This window comes from Colias eurytheme, chromosome 16 (genome assembly GCF_061535395.1).
Source record: "Colias eurytheme isolate Ceu_HAF_F1 chromosome 16, ilColEury1 Martin Lab GWU primary, whole genome shotgun sequence".
Classification (NCBI taxonomy): Eukaryota; Metazoa; Arthropoda; class Insecta; order Lepidoptera; family Pieridae; genus Colias; species Colias eurytheme.
Window position 1 is genome coordinate 5909164 of NC_142995.1, and position 18626 is coordinate 5927789.

Genomic DNA, 18626 nt, shown 5'->3' on the forward strand with positions numbered 1-18626 from the left:
TCATGAATATATTTTTTAAATTATTATTTTAAATAATTAACAATAGTCCATCCATTGTTTATGATATTTTAAAGAGAAGAATGAAAAAAACAAGTTTTCATTTTATTATTTTAGCCAGTTCGATGCCCGGTCTTGGCAAGTTAATTTCCAAAATCTTCAAATACAGTTCTATTTCTCTTAAAAATAAAGGAATGTTTCCTTTAACTAAAATTTGCTATATCCAGTATTTCAAGTACTTTTCCTCGAGGGCCCATTGAAAATTTCCACTCTACACATACAGCAGTACAAATAAACGAGATATAACGTTTTATGACAAGAATAAACTAAGAATAAGGAAAAATTATACAAATAAACATATAATAAATTAAACCTACTAGTATGTACGTCGTAATAAGTATTCATACTAATGCTATTCTATGGTTATACCTGATGTCAACCTAGTATAAGTCTGACATAAACATTTCTTTTTTTTGGTTCATTGTGCTGCGTTTTACAATAAGTTTTAGAAGCAATTTTTTCAATCTAAATTTGAGATAATGGCAATAAGAGAAATAAGAGAATTCATTAAGTATTGAAATAGAAAATTCTGTAAGAAATATCAAAACTCACGAAATTAGGAATTATTTATAATGATTTATTTATTTATTTACGGCATGCGCCAAACCATACATACATAAAACTTAATTCTAAACTTATCTATGATATAGACATGGACGTATAAAAAAAGACGGACACCGTATTACGAACAAACAACGTGAAGCCACCATAGTAAGCTAGCGATCGTGTAAAGACAATAAACACGCACACACTCTCACCATAGTAAGCTAGTCGGCCGCCATTACGTCGTGAACTACCGACTGATTAACTGCGTCACTGTTTCACAAAAAATATTTAAAATGCCGTCTTGCGTGGTAAATGGTGTCGCAACAGTACAATTTTAAATAACAAAATACAAGGGATTACATTCCACAGGGAAGCAAGTTATTCCTTTTATGTTTTAATGACAAAATTATTACGGCAAAATTTATAGAAAAAAATACAGCCGCCATTGACATCAACACAGCTGTTGCCATGGCACACACACATGGATGTTTCGCCGCCATTACTAGGCTTCACTCAATGTTTAGGCGATATACCGTCCGTCTTTTTTTATACGTCCATGGATATAGATTATAAACTTTCGTAGAAAATATCGATTTTCTAAGCCTGGAAATTGGTTTTTACTTTTTAAATAAAAACATAGCTCCAGCCCTTATTTTTATTGGCAAATCTATTTCAAAGCAGACGCGGTGTTGGTTTATCTTCTGTTTACCATAATATATTGAAAGCTTTATTTTTTCTCTTTCATTTTCTTGCATATATAATATATTTAAATCTTTTCCAATAATATTTAACAAATAAATAAACAAAATATACGATGAAACTTCGACAACAAATTCGAGGGAAGTCAAACGAGCGTTAAATTTTATTTTGTTTTTACCGCTGTCAACCTTAAAGGTGCTTTTCCACCAGAGATGTGCACTATGAAACTGTGTCTGTTTCTATGTGGTTTCTATCAATGCTACGCTATGTAGCGGTGCAAGTAAGATGTGCGTGGAAGATGCGCAGCTCGAGCTATGCGATGTATCGATCCATACATATCCACAGCACACATCATTCTATATATAAAAAAGATGGGTTGCACTCCGGGAGTGCCGGCAGAAGTGAAAACTTGTTTATTAACGTTGAGCATGTTAGATATCCATCCGTCTTACGCTTTTTCGATCAGGTCACGTGTCCTGACGCGAGTTTAAGGTTTTATACCCAACGCCGCTAGTTTTCACTTCAAAAACATATCTTAGCTAAGACAATGATATTCGCTATGTGCATTAATGAATATGATTTGTGGATTACAAACGCATCCACAGCTACGTAGCATATCACATCTCTGTTGGAAAGGCACCCTAATTCTCATCGGAGTGAGATGTCATTGATCTGTATCGAAACTATTCCGTTATAATATCAATTACTATAACCATACCTGCTCACTAGACTTTTGGAACCAGGCATTGCTTAGGCATTAGGTATAACGAATAACATTCTTAACGGAACTCTAATTTTAATAACAATCGCCTGTTTCTTTATTATGTATTTTATACTTAAGCCACAGATTAGATACTAGCTTACTATTTTGTGTGTATGATTTATATCACAGCACACTAATCAAAAAGTAAAATATGGATGTATTTAGATACTCGGTAGTGTCATGTGCTAACCGCAAAGCACCGATATAGTTAGCGTAGCGTTAACTCGGCAACGTGACTCAAGGCTCGTGTCGAGAAAATTATGAACTTGACGTGTTTACTGAAAATCTTGGTTATAATGCGTCAGTTTCAACTCTTCAAACACTAAACAGATCATCGACGCATATGTATTCAATAATAACTGGTCTAATATCTTCTGCAATCATTGTCCGACTTATAAGCGAGCTGATTTGCATACGAGTAATAGTTTGAAGTGTTCCTCCTGATCAACGCTTGTTCAAGATTGAAACTGTCGGTAATGCATTCAATGTTTTTCGTCGTCGTGTCGCTAGCGTTGCTCGCAGCCTGCGTTTGCGCCCCAAGCGGAGATGTGATCCAGCATATCCCGCCAAATCACGAAGCAACACAGTCAGCTACAGAAAAAGAGGCTGCGGTGTCTGGTGCTGCGGTAGAAAATGTTGGATCTTCTAAGCCTTTAGGACTTGCTAGGGAGCGCAGAGACCTAGGTGGTGACGAGAGCGATCTTCTTCCCTCCGACCAGAATGTTGCGTCGCCTTTTGGTGAGAGCTCCCTCGACGGGCGCGGCCGCATCAGGGTGTTGCCGGCTTTTCTTGGCTAATCTTTTTCTGGAAATACACTAAACGCTACAATGCATACCTGGACATGATTCGTTATTCGTAGTTTTAAATCAACGAGCCATTGCGTAAGTTAAGCCAAAATATTAAAATAAGTGGAAGAGGTAATAAGTTGTATGTACAATATTGTACAACTAGTGTTAAATATAAGTTTTTATTGAATAAATGTATCTTTAATTATTATGTTTTACATATGACTGTTTATTATTTTACCTTTTATGATTCTAGGTAATTATTAACGAAATATTGTTTTAAATATAATATGTATTTATTTATATTTCGTCAACGAAACTAATTACAAATCAAAACCTTTGCTGAAAATATACTTTTAATTTTATGAAAATAAACCAGTAGCTACTGCTTCGCGTTATTTGTTATTATACCAGGTCGTTAATTATTGCAAGTGAATGTGTTAATCTAATTATTATAGTAAATCTTTATCAATTATCAGATGCTTACAACGTACGTCATTTGTACATAAATAGTAGCGAGAAGTGTTTTTACTCTGAAGAACTCACTCTAATAGAATAAACATGTCATCAATAGTATGCGTTGCAATAGTGGCTTTTTCTTTAATTGTTTTAAGTTCTTCAAGTGTTATCAATATGAATTCTGATAAAGACAAAATGAATAGTGATATTGCTATTTCCAAAGATGTTGGGAATGACACAAATGAAGCAATAGTTACAGCAGCAAGTGATTATGTGTATCGACCATTGTATGTGTACAGAAAGATTGAACACACCAAGCGAAACTTCATGATGTACAATGCTTTTCTTGGATAGGTATATAATGTTCAATTATTTTTTTATGGTGTAAAAACTAAACTTGTTAGTGGGTTTGTAGTTAATTGCTCGTTACTTTTGAAATCGTTGATTTTTTTTATTCTAAAAGTTTTTCTTAACACGCACACTAATTTGAAACGATAGGCGCCATAAAAAATTTATATGAATAAATTCTTAGAAATAAAAATGTTAACTCTCCTTGCCTTTGGATTGATATTTGTGAGTAATTTTATTTATTTACATTTCGTTGACGTGTTGTTGGGACTTTTATCCATATCGTTAAAGTAAAGTAAGATACAGTAAAAACTATATTTTTTTCCTAAATCAAGCATATAATCTCGTTGATATACTTATGGCAATAAGGCATTTAATAGGGGATGGTTTATCTTGTTTATCATCTAGGTACAAATGCATTTTTTTTATTTAAAATCATTGGAATGTTACAAGTTCCAAGAAAGTATGCTCTTTTGTTTTTCTTTCCATAGGTATTCAATGTGAATGCAGGAATATCTCCAGTTCATGACTTTAGAAATCAATTAAATTCACAAATAGTTGGAGAAAAATTGATTATGTCATCACCACACAACGTAATCAAACACTTAGATAACTCCATTCTGAAGGCAACTAAAAATGTAACTAATAATCCAAAAATGGAGGAAACGCTGTACCAAATGTCGAAGGATTTAGTATCTGCCATACTATCTAAACTTGAAATCCAGGATAAAATTACTAGGATAACTCGCGAGGCTTTAGATGCACCAGGAAAAAGTAAAGGAATGACAGCTATAGAAACTCGACGTATTTTGGACTATATATCGAGAACCTTGTCTGGACATATTTTGTCTATAACGAGAGCTTCTACAGAGCCAGAGTTACATCGATTAGTGTATGGATTGGCACAAATTGCAGCAGAAGTATCCATAGTGTCCGCATTAAAAGATATAACATATTCAACCGCATTATCGAAAAAGCAATCTGTTGATTTATCGCTGCGAAAAAAGCGATCTATAAATGAAGATCGTAATAGTGTGACAACACAGCCCTTGATTCACTCAACGGTATATAATATCATTTTAAATAAGCCACCCGCATTTGTACGTAACAACATTTCAACTGAATCCCCCAAAAATAATATTCTTTCCAACATGACACGATACTCAGTTATTTTATCAAACGCTAAAACACCAGTTAGAATTGCACCAAGTAAGAAAAGAGTATTATCAATGCCATCGAAAGGATTTTTAAATCAAACAGTCTTAGACACAGTAGTGAATGATGATGTAAATGCAACTGAAGCTATTTTACTAGAAAAGAAACTGAATGCTACACATGTCGTCATGCAAGATAGCCAAACACTTGATACTCAAGAAATGAGTGCTCCAAATCTGATAGATGATTGGGTTGATCCCAAAGAAAAAATATACGCACTTAATCCTGATGTTATTGCTGAAATGGAAATTGAACAACCTGAAGTAGTAGAGGACGAAATCACAAACGAGAAAAGGGCGAAACAAAAATTGGAAAAATTAGAGGTTAAAGCTAAAAAGGCTATACTATATGCCGGTGATGTTGCATACTTAACAGCTGCTAGTGTTGTTGCTATGAGACGCGCCTTAACGGCATCTATTGAGGTACAAATGTCTGTAAAATACGCTAAGAATGGGATGTCTAACCATCAAGATTTAATGATGAATTTAGCAAAAACTGCGGCACAACAAGCTGGGAAAGAGGCTAAGAGTGCTGCGTCAAAGTCTTTGGCATGTGAACGAGTAATTAAATTAGCACTTAAATACACAGCACAATCGAAAGGAGCAAAACTTAATCATGTTGCAAATAGAGTAGTGATGGATACATTATCATTAGCAACACTCGCTAAATCGATGGCTTTCGTATCATCTGATATTGCGATAAATTCATTATATCAAGCAACTGACGTAAAGCCCCCATCATAATATTAAACATTAAAACGAATGATGAAATAAGAAGTGTTTTATTTTATAAACTTAGGAATATTGAAATTATTTAGAGGGTCGACCTGCGAAAAATTATTAGATACAGTACCTAAAGCGTAATGTGGAATGACATCAGCAGAGTCGGCATACAAAATGGTAATGAAATTTTTATAGAAAAACAATAGATTTTGGGTGATTTGAAAGTCAAAGTAGTTAATCATTCTTAAATCGACTAATTGAAATATTTACGTAGAACGTTGAAAGGGTCCATTTTTTCATTTTTAGCTTAAATCTGAAAGGCCATAAAATTATCCTTGGAGGGGCTCATTAAATTGACTAATTAGGCTTATTTTCAATTTGAGCAAACAATTTTAATTGTAAGCTATCTTGCTAGTTCAAGACCTAAGTTACTGCAACGAAACAAGTTTAAAATAAACTAGCTTCCTGTCCTAGATTGAAAAACTAGTGCAAAGTATATCCCTAAAGGTCTAAAGTATAATGGTATAAACCTCACCCATTACAAACAGGTGATGGTTAAAAGATTTAAAATTTGGTTTTAATACATAATAGGAATAGTACGCTCTTTTATGCACATACCCGTATTTATCATATAATTTACTCAGGCTCTATAAATTTCAAAGAATTTTATTTTATATACATATGTATTTAAAATCTGATACTCTAAAAATCTATTTGTGAAGATCATAAATAACTTTATAAATGCTCATCAAAATTAAATGCATTAAAAGTTCAATGAATTCATGCAAAGATATCTTTTTGTGTTTATCTTGGTAGATGGCGCTTGTTGTTGCTGCTTTAATTATTTTAATTTAAACACAGACATTGTTTGCAATATGACATAGGTATAGGTAATAAAAGAGCCAATAATAGGCAAATTCCTAAAAACCTAACAAACGACTTACAACTACGGATAATCGTACCCAGTACGATATATGAAGATTGAAGTCATAAAAATACCCTCATATTTTGGTTTCACTATAAGGCCCCTGCACTTTTTAATTAGACTCATACCTATAAGGCATTTTAACCAAATGTGGATTATTGATTGTTCGCTATCTCAAAATATAATTTGAATATTTCTGATAGCACACTGAAGGACTCTGATTAACCATGACATATCAAAATACAATACGGAACGTGCTTATCGCTCCGACGTGTAAGAAATGTTGTAACACCTTTTAATGGCTAGACTTGCATACGTATATTATAACTAGTTAATAGTATGTTGTATGAAGTACGAGGAAAGAACGCTATTGATTTATAAAAAAACGTATAATGTTATATATAATGTAAGGGTTTTATTCAAAATAATAATTATGGTGTCCAACAGTCCACGGTCACAATCAATTGGTAGGTAGACCCAGACTAATAATAATATACCTACTACGTATATAATAGTACAATTCACATGAGAGAAAATAAGAAGCACAAACCTGGTAATGCTTATTATTATTTGTTACCACAGATATTACTACATATTACTATACCACTAAATAATTATTAACGTGGCATATGCAAACACAGGTGCATACCAAGTCACTTCCGTAACCGAACGACACAGGTCAATTATTATACTTAGTGTTGAATCAACAGCTTTACCACGGGCCATGTAATCATATAAAAGTATTAAGGCCATGGTTAAAATCAACAAATAACTATAGAGATATTTCTCAACAATAGATAAATTATCTGACACTATGTATTTATTATGTACCACTTGTGAAAGGTTTAATTATAAATCAAAAATTGACCGTGATGAACACATCACGGTCATGCCATCAATAATTTGAAATTCATTCATTTATAATGATTTATGATTTTACCTGTTATAATAATTATTACTCTTTGTTTAATTATTTACAAGTGAGATAAAATCTTTTTCATTATAAAACTGAATTGTTGCCTGAATAATTTAAATGGTATGGTGAATTCATATATTTCACATAGGCACGATAAAAAAAAGTACACACCGTTCGTATTCGGTTGACACCAATTAAAAAATCATTGGTTGACACTTTGTCTTTTTGGTTATTAATTATTATAATCGAATTAGTTACATAATGTTATTTGTTTTTTCTGCGATTCTGCGTATATGCACAGTCAAACAATATGTACATGTATAATATGACTAGTGAGATATAAATGGATTACCTATATAGGTACTTAATTTATTACCATTACTGCGCATTCCGAGAGCAGAGTTTATGTTATACAACTGGTGTATTTTTAGTTATTATATGTATTATAACTGCTATTATATTATTCTTATGAGAATATTTAGTGACGTTTAAGGTAGTAGGTACTTAATATGGAGATGAGAGATGGTGTTTTTGATCGTACATACTACATAATAATATATGACTTTGTTACATAAGTGAAGTCATAAACTCAAACTCAGACTAAAACATTTATTTATTCAATTAGACTTCTTATAGAAGCACTTTTAAATTTACCACCGATTCGGAAAGCAGTATCTACGGAGAAGAACCGGCAAGAAACTCCATAGTTCTTTCCATAGTTTCTCTAGAAAATCCTTTTAAATCATGTCACTTTTACAATTTAATTTTACAAAATACATATGTAACATCATAATATATTATAATAACATGCCAAAGAACTGTCCTGTGGTTTTTACGCGACAACCCTCCATGGGTTTTTATCGTCCATATATTCCTGAATACTGTAGTACGCTCTCTGAACTAGTACATTTTTTATATAAGTTTTAAATTTTGAACTACTTAACTCTTTAATATTATGAGGAATTTTATTGTAAAAGCGTATAGCTTGACCCATAAATGAATTTTTAACTTTAGCTAAGTATGTCATATGTACATATTATGTCCCCTAGTGGGGTAAGGGGCAGATGCACTATGCACTACACTACATCTGATTCACTGATCGATTTTCTTTAGGGACAAGAAAAGTAGGTGATCAGTCTTCTGTGTTACATAGTCTGCTAGTTCTAAACCTTAAATCATCAGTTTTAATGATTTTTAAATCCTAAATAGGTACTTACCAATATTATAAAAGGCTAAAATTTAATGTGTTTATCTACCTTTATTAACTTTATGTTATTTAGTAGGTACTTAATTTAGTACAAATTGTTTTTATAAGCAATTAAGAGGCCTTAGGTGAATTACGAATACGAGATACCTACGATTGTTATGTAGAACATGAATACGATGAATAAATTACTTTTTAATTGGAGGGCTTCAAAGTTCAGTTTACAATAACAACGTAAGTAAATCACAGACTATAAATGGACATTTTTCTTTTCACCACAAAATAAACATCTTGTTAAATACGATATGCACTTACTCCAATTATTTAATTGCACGCCTCATAAGCGAAGCGTTGAGGTGGGTACTTCTGTCACTTCGCGCAAAACATCTGATTTTTCAAACTTAAAATGTCTTTATGTATCATACATTGCACTTGTAAGATAATACATACACACACATATTAAGAAAAAACACTATTTTTAACGTTCATGATATTTTTGATGTCATTTTTGTTATTTAAACTAGTTAAAAAACAGTTTAAAAAAGTTCTGTCTTGGACGTCCGTGTGTCTGTATGTGCGGATCCTTTTTCTTGTTAACACGATAGCGAGTGAGCACCTCAAATGAGTTGGTGACTTCCGAGCCTACTTTTACCACAGCCCTGCTCTCTTTGGTGGCGACTTGTATCATCCTGATCAGTTTCGCAGATATTTTGAAATTATTGAGGATTGTGAAAGCAGAGCTGCGGTCCACGCTATCATACGCTTTAGCGAAGTCGACAAACAGCATATGAATGTCTTGTGCATATTCTCACCTTTTCTCCATGAGTTGTTTGAGGAGGAAGAGTTGATCGACTGTACTACGGTTGCGTCTCAACCCACACTGGTAATCGCCTATTATGGCCTCAGCGTAAGGTTCCAACCTCTTGAGCAACACGTAGGATAGGATCTTAAAGGCAGTGGGGAGTAGCGCTATTCCTCGGTAGTTTGTGCACCTCAGCCTTTTTGATGAAGAAGAGAGAAACGATCTGATCCCAATACCAACGACACACGGCCACGAATTATGTATTTACAGTTCATTTAATTTATTAAGCATTCAGAATTAATGTAGATATAATAATAGATATGTAGATTAGCTGTGCTTTGCGGTTTCAACCGTATTGCTCCGCTTCTGTTGGTCTTAGGGTGATGATATTATATAGCCTATAACCTTCCTCGATAAATGGGCTATCTAACACCGAAATAATTTTATATATGGTTATTAAATTTTCTTAAGAAAATTTAAGCATTCAAGACCAATTAAAATCTTGCATGATAATGATTTATTTGAAATTATAAGTTTCGGTGGTCTAAACAACTCTCTCCATCTCCCATCCTCCCCTCTCCCATCCTTACATCTCCCATCCTCCACTCTCCCATCCTCCCCACAGCCATCCTCCCCACTCCCTGTCCTCCCTACTCCCATCCTCCCCACTCGCAGTCCGTATTGTTCTCGTTTGAGGTGAAAAAAGCTTCAAGGACAAAACTTGGGTTTGCAAAAAAAATGGTATTTCAGAATCCGTTATTAATTATTTCAAATGTGCTTGTTTATCAGAACGGAACAATGTTATTGTAAATTTTAATCATAAAATTAAAACGAGGAAACGTAATTTTACACTACACATGTAATTTTCAAGTACTAAGTCTGCAAAAAGTAAAGCAATATGCATAGTATAGGTACCTATATAAAACTTAACTTCCGTATAGTTACTAGTCATTATTCTGTGCTTCCGTTACGGAGTGACTGACTGACGGACAGCCGAGACTACTGAAAGTAGAAAGTTGACATTTTGGTATGAAGGTTTAAATCTATACTAATATTATAAAGCTGAAGAGTTTGTTTGTTTGAACGCGCTAATCTCAAGACTACTGGTCCGATTTGAAAAATTTTTTCGGTGTAGGATAGCCCATTTATCGAGGAAGTATTATGTTAGTATAGTATATATGAGTTGTATAGGCTACTCTGATATGAGCGAAGCTATAATTATACATGAGGTATTGCACGCCTCATAAGCGAAGCGTTGAGGTGGGTACTATACTGTCACTTCGCGCAAAACATCTGATTTTTCAAACTTAAAATGTCTTTATGTATCATACATTGCACTTGTAAGATAATACATACACACACATATTAAGAAAAAACACTATTTTTAACGTTCATGATATTTTTGATGTCATTTTTGTTATTTAAACTAGTTAAAAAACAGTTTAAAAAAGTTCTGCCTTGGACGTCCGTGTGTCTGTATGTGCGGATCCTTTTTCTTGTTAACACGATAGCGACCGAAATACTTTACTAATCGAGTCCTTTTTTTTCTCTTACGCTTGAGTATGCTCAGGAATAGAACCCTTTCATTTTTCAGGGTCTGATTTGATGTGGTTTAATTGTTATTAAATAAACAAAAATAATAATTAATAAATATTTATTAAAAAAAAATTATGAGGCGTGCACTTTTGGATTTTCCAAATTATTTTGTAAATATGACGGAGATCTTAGATCAAGTAAATAGCCAAGTTAAAATTAGCATTCTGATATTAATACATTATTCAAACTAACTTTGTTTGTATGTCATATCCACGCACAAAACATAGTGGTAAATATTATAAGGTATCATTTTTTTTATTTATATTAATTTTATATTAAGTAAGTAGGTTCTATCTGTGGCGTTAACGTTCATAGAATAAACTAATTAGCGGTTATGGGCTTAAATTCAATCGTACACGTAACTATAAATGGGTTCATAACTGAATAAAAGAGCGAATTTTTCAATTTATCTTGTCCACAACTTTTACACCAATCGGTGAAGGAAAACAGCGTGACTCGCGAGTAAACCGGAACGCATAAGAAATTAAAAATCAAAAATTTCGTTGACATTTGAATTCAAAAAATCATTTCTAAATTACAAGAAATAAATCCATACTAATATTATAAATGCGAAAGTAACTCTGTCTGTCTGTCTGTTACTCAATCACGCCTTAACTACTGAACCAATTTGCATGAAATTTGGTATAGAGATATTTTGATACCCGAGAAAGGACATAGGATAGGTTTTATCCCGGAAAGCCTACGGGAACGGGTTTTTCTTTGAAAACGCGGGCGAAGCCGCGGGCGGAAAGCTAGTAGGTACTATATAAACATCCCTATGTTTTACGAATTCTTTTCATAATTTTATGTGGTTCCTAAATCTCTTTTATAAGAAAACAAGTTCAAACTAATATTATAGGTAGCAAGTAATATATTTATTGTAGTAGACACTAAATATGCAAAAGTACATAACATTAAAGACACCGTGTGTATTTTACATTTAATTTTGCACTTTATTTTTTACAATGTAAACGTACCTACCTTCCTACAAGTTGAATTATGATAAAAACTGAAAAAAATTGTGTTGTATTATGTAGATATTATTAGAATTACCAGTTTTGAGCATTACCTATTTTATTAAATGGCTAGTTATAAATGAGTTATAAACTTTATCTTCTTTTTGTTATGAGTGCAGTTAATGTAAATAAATACAGAATTTGATGTAACTTACATTAAATTGAATTAAATATTACTTTTCCATTTGTATCAAGCTTATAATGGTATAATATAGTTCGAAGCATAAAACATGTAATATTTCCATACAATAGCCATGCCAACCATAGATGCCATGATGCCAACCTATAAAATAATGTTACGAAGGTACAAAGTACAATATTATGTATACCGACTATATTTTTTGTAATAGCAAGTTCCTCAATAATCTAGTACATAATGTGTTTTGCTTTGTATACAAAACATATTATATTTGTTTATCTATTTTACTTTGTCTGAGAAGTCATTGCACTTCGTCCTTGCCTAGGGTAGGGTATAAAACTACATTATCGATTCGGATTTTCCCCTTCGGTGTTATAAATCGAGGCCACTAAGTTTATTGATTGGCTAGTTTTTAATGTACTTACGTTACTACGAAAGGACATACGAGTACTTATCAACTCTTTAATTTATTTACCTATGTATTATTGTGTGAAATACAAAGGAGATTGATTACGATATACGGACAATATGATTCGTAATAAAACAATTAAAGTACTTACGTTATACGTAAATAGAGACAAAATATATAATATGATGCAATGCGCAAGGTGTTAATAATTGTTTACTTGTTTTTCTTATTTACTGGCTACTGCGTACTTAGATTCTTATCTATGAAGCACTTTCCCTATCATTTAGCTTCCCACATAGTGACCTTGTAATATTATAATGATTTAAAATTTAAATACTATATAGGGAAGCAAATGGTTAGGAAGGAATCCTCATACTTCCTTATTCCTTTCGCCTCGTCATACCTATGTCATATCCGTATGTCTATCAACTTACCACAGTAATTTTGATCGATAAATATTAAATGGTTTATTTAAATAATGAACTGCTGATCATTTAGATAATATGTACTACGTAGTACATATTATCTCAATGCTGCTGATGCTATTATACAGAGAAAGGTTATAAAATTGAAATCCTAGTTATAAAATTGAGATATTCAAGATTCTAGAAAAATAAATAAAATGTTTAATATTGTCTCAAATTAAATGTCATTGAACTTAATCAAATCAATGCCCTCAAGTTAAATGTATCAATTTAATACGTCCGTACTGTCACAGATTAAATACCTAAGTTTCTTACTGTGTACAGACTACAGAGTTAAGTAAATAAAATATAAATATCTAAATGTGATTTTGTCTTGTCTTTAGATACCTAATATAGGTCTACTCCTTATCTATAAAAAATATTAATTAGTGTTGCGCATTTTCCAATCAAATATGCATTTGCCTGTTAACTTAAACAGATAATACCTATCTAATTAGACTTGATAAAAACAAAACGTGGGGTACAAATTGAATTCTGGTAATAATAATTATTATTATCTGATAACGTTTTCTAGATATTTAAATCTCTGTCGGTACTTTTTTGAGTTAAATTGTTTGTGTAAATATAATAAGGTTGGTTACTTCTGTATGGAAAATCCAGAAAATTGTATTTTATTTACGGAAGAGGCAGGTTAATGACCAGATGCCTCAGCATCATTAGGTACCTATACGATCTGTGAATAATATGAAGAACCGCATTTCTGCTTTTAAGTACATATTAAAATTCAGTTGCAGATAATATCGTGCCCCAACATTGAAAATTGGGTAGGATTATGATGGGGACCTACTTAGGTATATCCTTATCCTACGTAAAGCGTGGTTATACGATTAGCATGCATAGGAATTATGACCTAATATTCCTACCAAGCATGCCCGACTACCACGTGTTACTTCTTCTTGTCAGGTAACTTTACAATGTATTAAATTCATAGATTCCGCATGTAAATACATTGTAAATATGTGGTTTTCGTCACCAGCCACCGGTTTGATTACACAGCACACTTGCCGACTCTTAAACGACGCAAATCTCATTTGGACTTTGCCCGGCCTTGGTTGAACTCGAACGCGTTTTGTAATGCTATGGAAATGTCGAATGCCAGCACTTTTTCGCATGTTTTGCTAAATGTTCTCGAACTTTGTATTGATTTTGTTTGCGTTTTAATTTTATGTACGTATTATTTTAACGCAATATGTGACGTTGGTTACGATGTTTGGACTTGAAGAATAGGTACCTATGAATATTTGGAACGTATAGGAATACATTAAAATTGGTAGGTACCTAATAAAAAAAATGAGTTCGTCGCATTGAGGTTCGTCGTCGATTAATTTTAGGTCAATGTATCGAGTTATGTTATAATTTATAAAATGATCATGAATTTGAATGAAACTGATGATCTTTAGAAAGTCGTTAGAAATGAAAGTCTCCTTTGGTATCCTAACGGTTTTTCCTTCTTGTTTATTGTTGTTGGATTCAAACGGGTATTTTATTTTTATTAATTTGATATGACGTCCAAATCATTAAATTTAGCAAAAAAGTGTATCGTTGTTTATAGTAATATAATCCATATAAAGTAGTAGCCTACATTCAATTATTATTTTATAATTTTTTTTTGTACTCGATCCTTGCGAGGACCCAGGAAGAAAAGAAAAATGTAAAATTTTGTCTGAAATATTAATAAGTAGACACATATTAATTAGCTCCAAATTTTTTGTCAAAATTACCTAATGAAGACCCGATTCCTAGGAAAAAGTAGGTACCTATCAAACAACGATGTACCCTTCCTCATATTTTGTGTTTGTTACCTAGTAGGTAATAGAAATAGGAAGTAGGATTGCATTATCTGACCGGTTTATCGAGTAACGAATAAAGTTCAATTAAAATATCATTTACCAAGCATTTACTTTGAGAATTCATCGTCGTTTTATCGTAACTATTGATAGTTGTTGTCGATTCAGATTAAAGATTTGATAAAATATGTTTGGGTTATCTATTTAGGGCAGACAACTAAAATTCGTATAGGTAATCCACTTCCACAATCTATTTCGGCTCATAGATGTGTCTCAACGTCTCAAAGCGACATCAGAATATTGCCACAGTATTACAATTCCTATTGTATTTTATTTTTTATTAACTAATTATTGTTTTTTTTAATTACCTATTACCAAAAAAATTATCTGTTAATTATTGTGTCCACTTAGCATAAATACTGTGACCTAATTCCACGATAAACGAAATCCACAGTGCATTGTATTAGTTAGTTGATTGAATTAAGTACCTACGTTTTTATTTTACTGAAAAAACAAAGCATAAGGCTCAATGGTCATGAATGCGTACCAACACAGGTCATTCAACTGTGTGCATACTGCATGTAGAGTTAGTACGGCGAAGACAAAGATGCTCGGATAATTGCACCAGTTTTTAACCTTACGCATCAAGTTCAACAAGAGTGCAACAAATAGGCTCAGGAAATATGTCATAAGTAGGTATATACTTACGTTTCATTTTTCTAGAAGCTACTAAGGTGCCTATTTTGTTTATTGTTTATTGTTCAAAATATAAATTCTTCCAAAACTATTCTGCTTAGAAGGTTCAACTTAGATGGAATTTTTCATGCTCTTTATTTAAATTTTGTAGAAATAATAATCGTATATAGAGCTTGGGTTAATTACCATTTACCACTGACTAAAGTCATTATTTGGGATTTTATTATTTGTGCGCCATAGCGTGACAGATTAACGTACCTATATTATAATAATTAAAAATTATAATTTTTTATAATAGGTCTATGAAACTTTTGTACTATCAGATCGATAAAAATCAAAGGAAAATCAGTGTGTTATGATTTGTTTGCTACGATAACGTTTTAAAATGATTTTTAGTTTTTACTATGTTGGATGTACCGCTGCTTGGATGGGTCTATTCCAAACTAAACAACTAAAAAAACTTACGAAATATGTCTACATGGGCGAAGATAGGGCACAGTATTACATTATAATATTATTTCCTATTGTACCTAATACTGTGGCTAGGGTGACTAGCTGTTGGTTCCAGCTTATTATATTGTCATTAGGTATAATTAAAACATAATCATATAACATAAATAAAATAGGTACCTAATGATGATAGTTTTAAATGTTAATTGTATAAAGTCCTTAATTTGTTATCTATCATTTGTTACATTAACTTTATTTCACTTTATCTTAGCTGTATAATTTATCTAATAGGTAACCTACGTGTTCTATCTTTAGTAAGAAATTGTGGTTTAGATCGCGTTATTTTTATTTTTAACCAAGAATAATCAACAAAGTATTATCATTATTTTTTTTTATATTTCAACAAATATTTATATACTAGTATATTATATATACTTATCTCAAAATAAAAAGATTTAAAAGAAATTTATTTTTGAATCGATGTACCCACACCCACCTACATATTGCGAGTTATTTGTCCCTGACACTGTTCTAAATAAAATGTCAGTTCTAATTTACACCAAAATATTTCGATTTATTTACTTAATTGTTTATTTAATTGGCCCCCTATTCCCAATCTGTAAATGTAATATAGGTATAATTTATCAATTCAATTTAACTACGTAAAATGCGATTACCTATTAAAAAATAATCAAAACTAGATTTATTTATCCACACATGGTGTAGCAATGTGACTTCATCACGTGTCTATAGATTACCTTAACAAAAACATTTAACAGAATCTTGAAAAAACTTTTTGTTAATAATAAATCCTCACGTGCAAGAATATTCATCTGAAATATGACTAGGGTATTATGTACAACAAAAACAATCGAAACTAGAGAAAATCGACAGATTGAAAATACACGTGCTTGATCATTAACATACAATCAATAAGAATTGGGTAGTCATATAATTATTGTTTTTAAGATATATAGATATCTATTAAAACCATAGAAGGTTCTATTACGAATTCTGTGATATTGTAAAATAATTTGGAAAATCCAAAAGTGCACGCCTCATAATTTTTTTTTTAATAAATATTTATTAATTATTATTTTTGTTTATTTAATAACAATTAAACCACATCGAATCAGACCCTGAAAAATGAAAGGGTTCTATTCCTGAGCATACTCAAGCGTAAGAGAAAAAAAAAGACTCGATTAGTAAAGTATTTCGGTCGCTATCGTGTTAACAAGAAAAAGGATCCGCACATACAGACACACGGACGTCCAAGACAGAACTTTTTTAAACTGTTTTTTAACTAGTTTAAATAACAAAAATGACATCAAAAATATCATAAACGTTAAAAATAGTGTTTTTTCTTAATATGTGTGTGTATGTATTATCTTACAAGTGCAATGTATGATACATAAAGACATTTTAAGTTTGAAAAATCAGATGTCTTGCGCGAAGTGACAGTATAGTACCCACCTCAACGCTTCGCTTATGAGGCGTGCAAAAATGCAAATTCCATAATCAATTATGTATGTTAGCTAAATCACGCTAATTCTTATATGTAGTTTGTTTGAGTTTCAAACGACAAACAATTTCTGGCTCCAATTTCTGGTTTGTAAAAAAAAAAATCCTTCGTTATTACCACAGAATACTCTAAAGTCTCAACCTAGTAGCTAACGCTAACCTGCTCATCATAAGAAACATTATGGGGAAAATAGGTCATTACTCATTAATACATTTTGATAATTACAATGATAACACGATAATAATTTGCAAAGCTAATAATATTTTAATGTTGTTAGGTAATTAAAAGCGATATTATAAACGATAAAATTCATGCATCAATCGATGTAATAAGTAGGTACCTACTTAAATAGAAAAAAATATATCAAAAATCCGATTTTTATATCATGTTAATAATTAATGTTTAAATAAAAAAAAAATAGATTTAGGTAGATAAGTTCCAGGTTTCTATATGATAAAATATATGTATATGATAAAATGTGTAGTACCTACGTATAACTAGGCTATAAAGCGTTGTAAATATACATATTATATACATAAATGTTTTTCCAATACAAAAACTCCATGGAAAATGTTCCATATTAACACGATAAACCAGTTTTCAAGAAAATCGTTTTTAATGAATATAGAAGGTATAATAATATAACTACCTACATAGTTCATAATACATATGTGATTATAATACACATTCTATTTTACCTAGAACATTTTCCTTACATAGCATTTCCTTTACACCTACTATTCATATAGGTATCTTTATGTACGCGTAGTTATAATAATTTATCTTACTACATACCTATATGTTTTTTGTTTGAAGCCTTTGTTTGCCTTATGTATGTCTCTTTTCTAAACAATTACGTATATACTACATAATTATTCACTGATTTTAACAGTGTCGGGTGAAACACCTCGCGTGACCTATTAAGGCATTGAATAAATAATTTTGGAATTTAATTGATTTATTCCGTAAACGTGTGTACTGTGTAGGTATATGTTACCTACGTGATCTTTGTTCTCTATGCTCAAAAACAATAAGCCCAAATAAATATTTTACGAGGGAAAAATGTTGTTTTTTTAGCTTTAATT

At 31.7% G+C, this 18626-nt stretch overlaps 1 protein-coding gene across 1 annotated transcript; it reads left to right on the forward strand.

Annotated features, from left to right (window-relative positions):
* Positions 1–3151: 3151 nt before the first annotated feature.
* LOC149901807 (uncharacterized) lies at positions 3152–5639 on the forward strand. The gene is made up of 2 exons (XM_090111210.1): positions 3152–3663; positions 4149–5639. The coding sequence occupies exon 2, from the start codon at positions 4233–4235 to the stop codon at positions 5613–5615; it is 1383 nt and encodes a 460-aa protein (XP_089967336.1). The 5' UTR covers positions 3152–3663; positions 4149–4232; the 3' UTR covers positions 5616–5639.
* Positions 5640–18626: the final 12987 nt, after the last annotated feature.

Excerpts from the sequence above, each read along its gene's own strand:
- LOC149901807 (XM_090111210.1), top strand. The coding sequence starts at position 4,233 with ATGTCATCACCACACAACGTAATCAAACACTTAGATAACTCCATTCTG.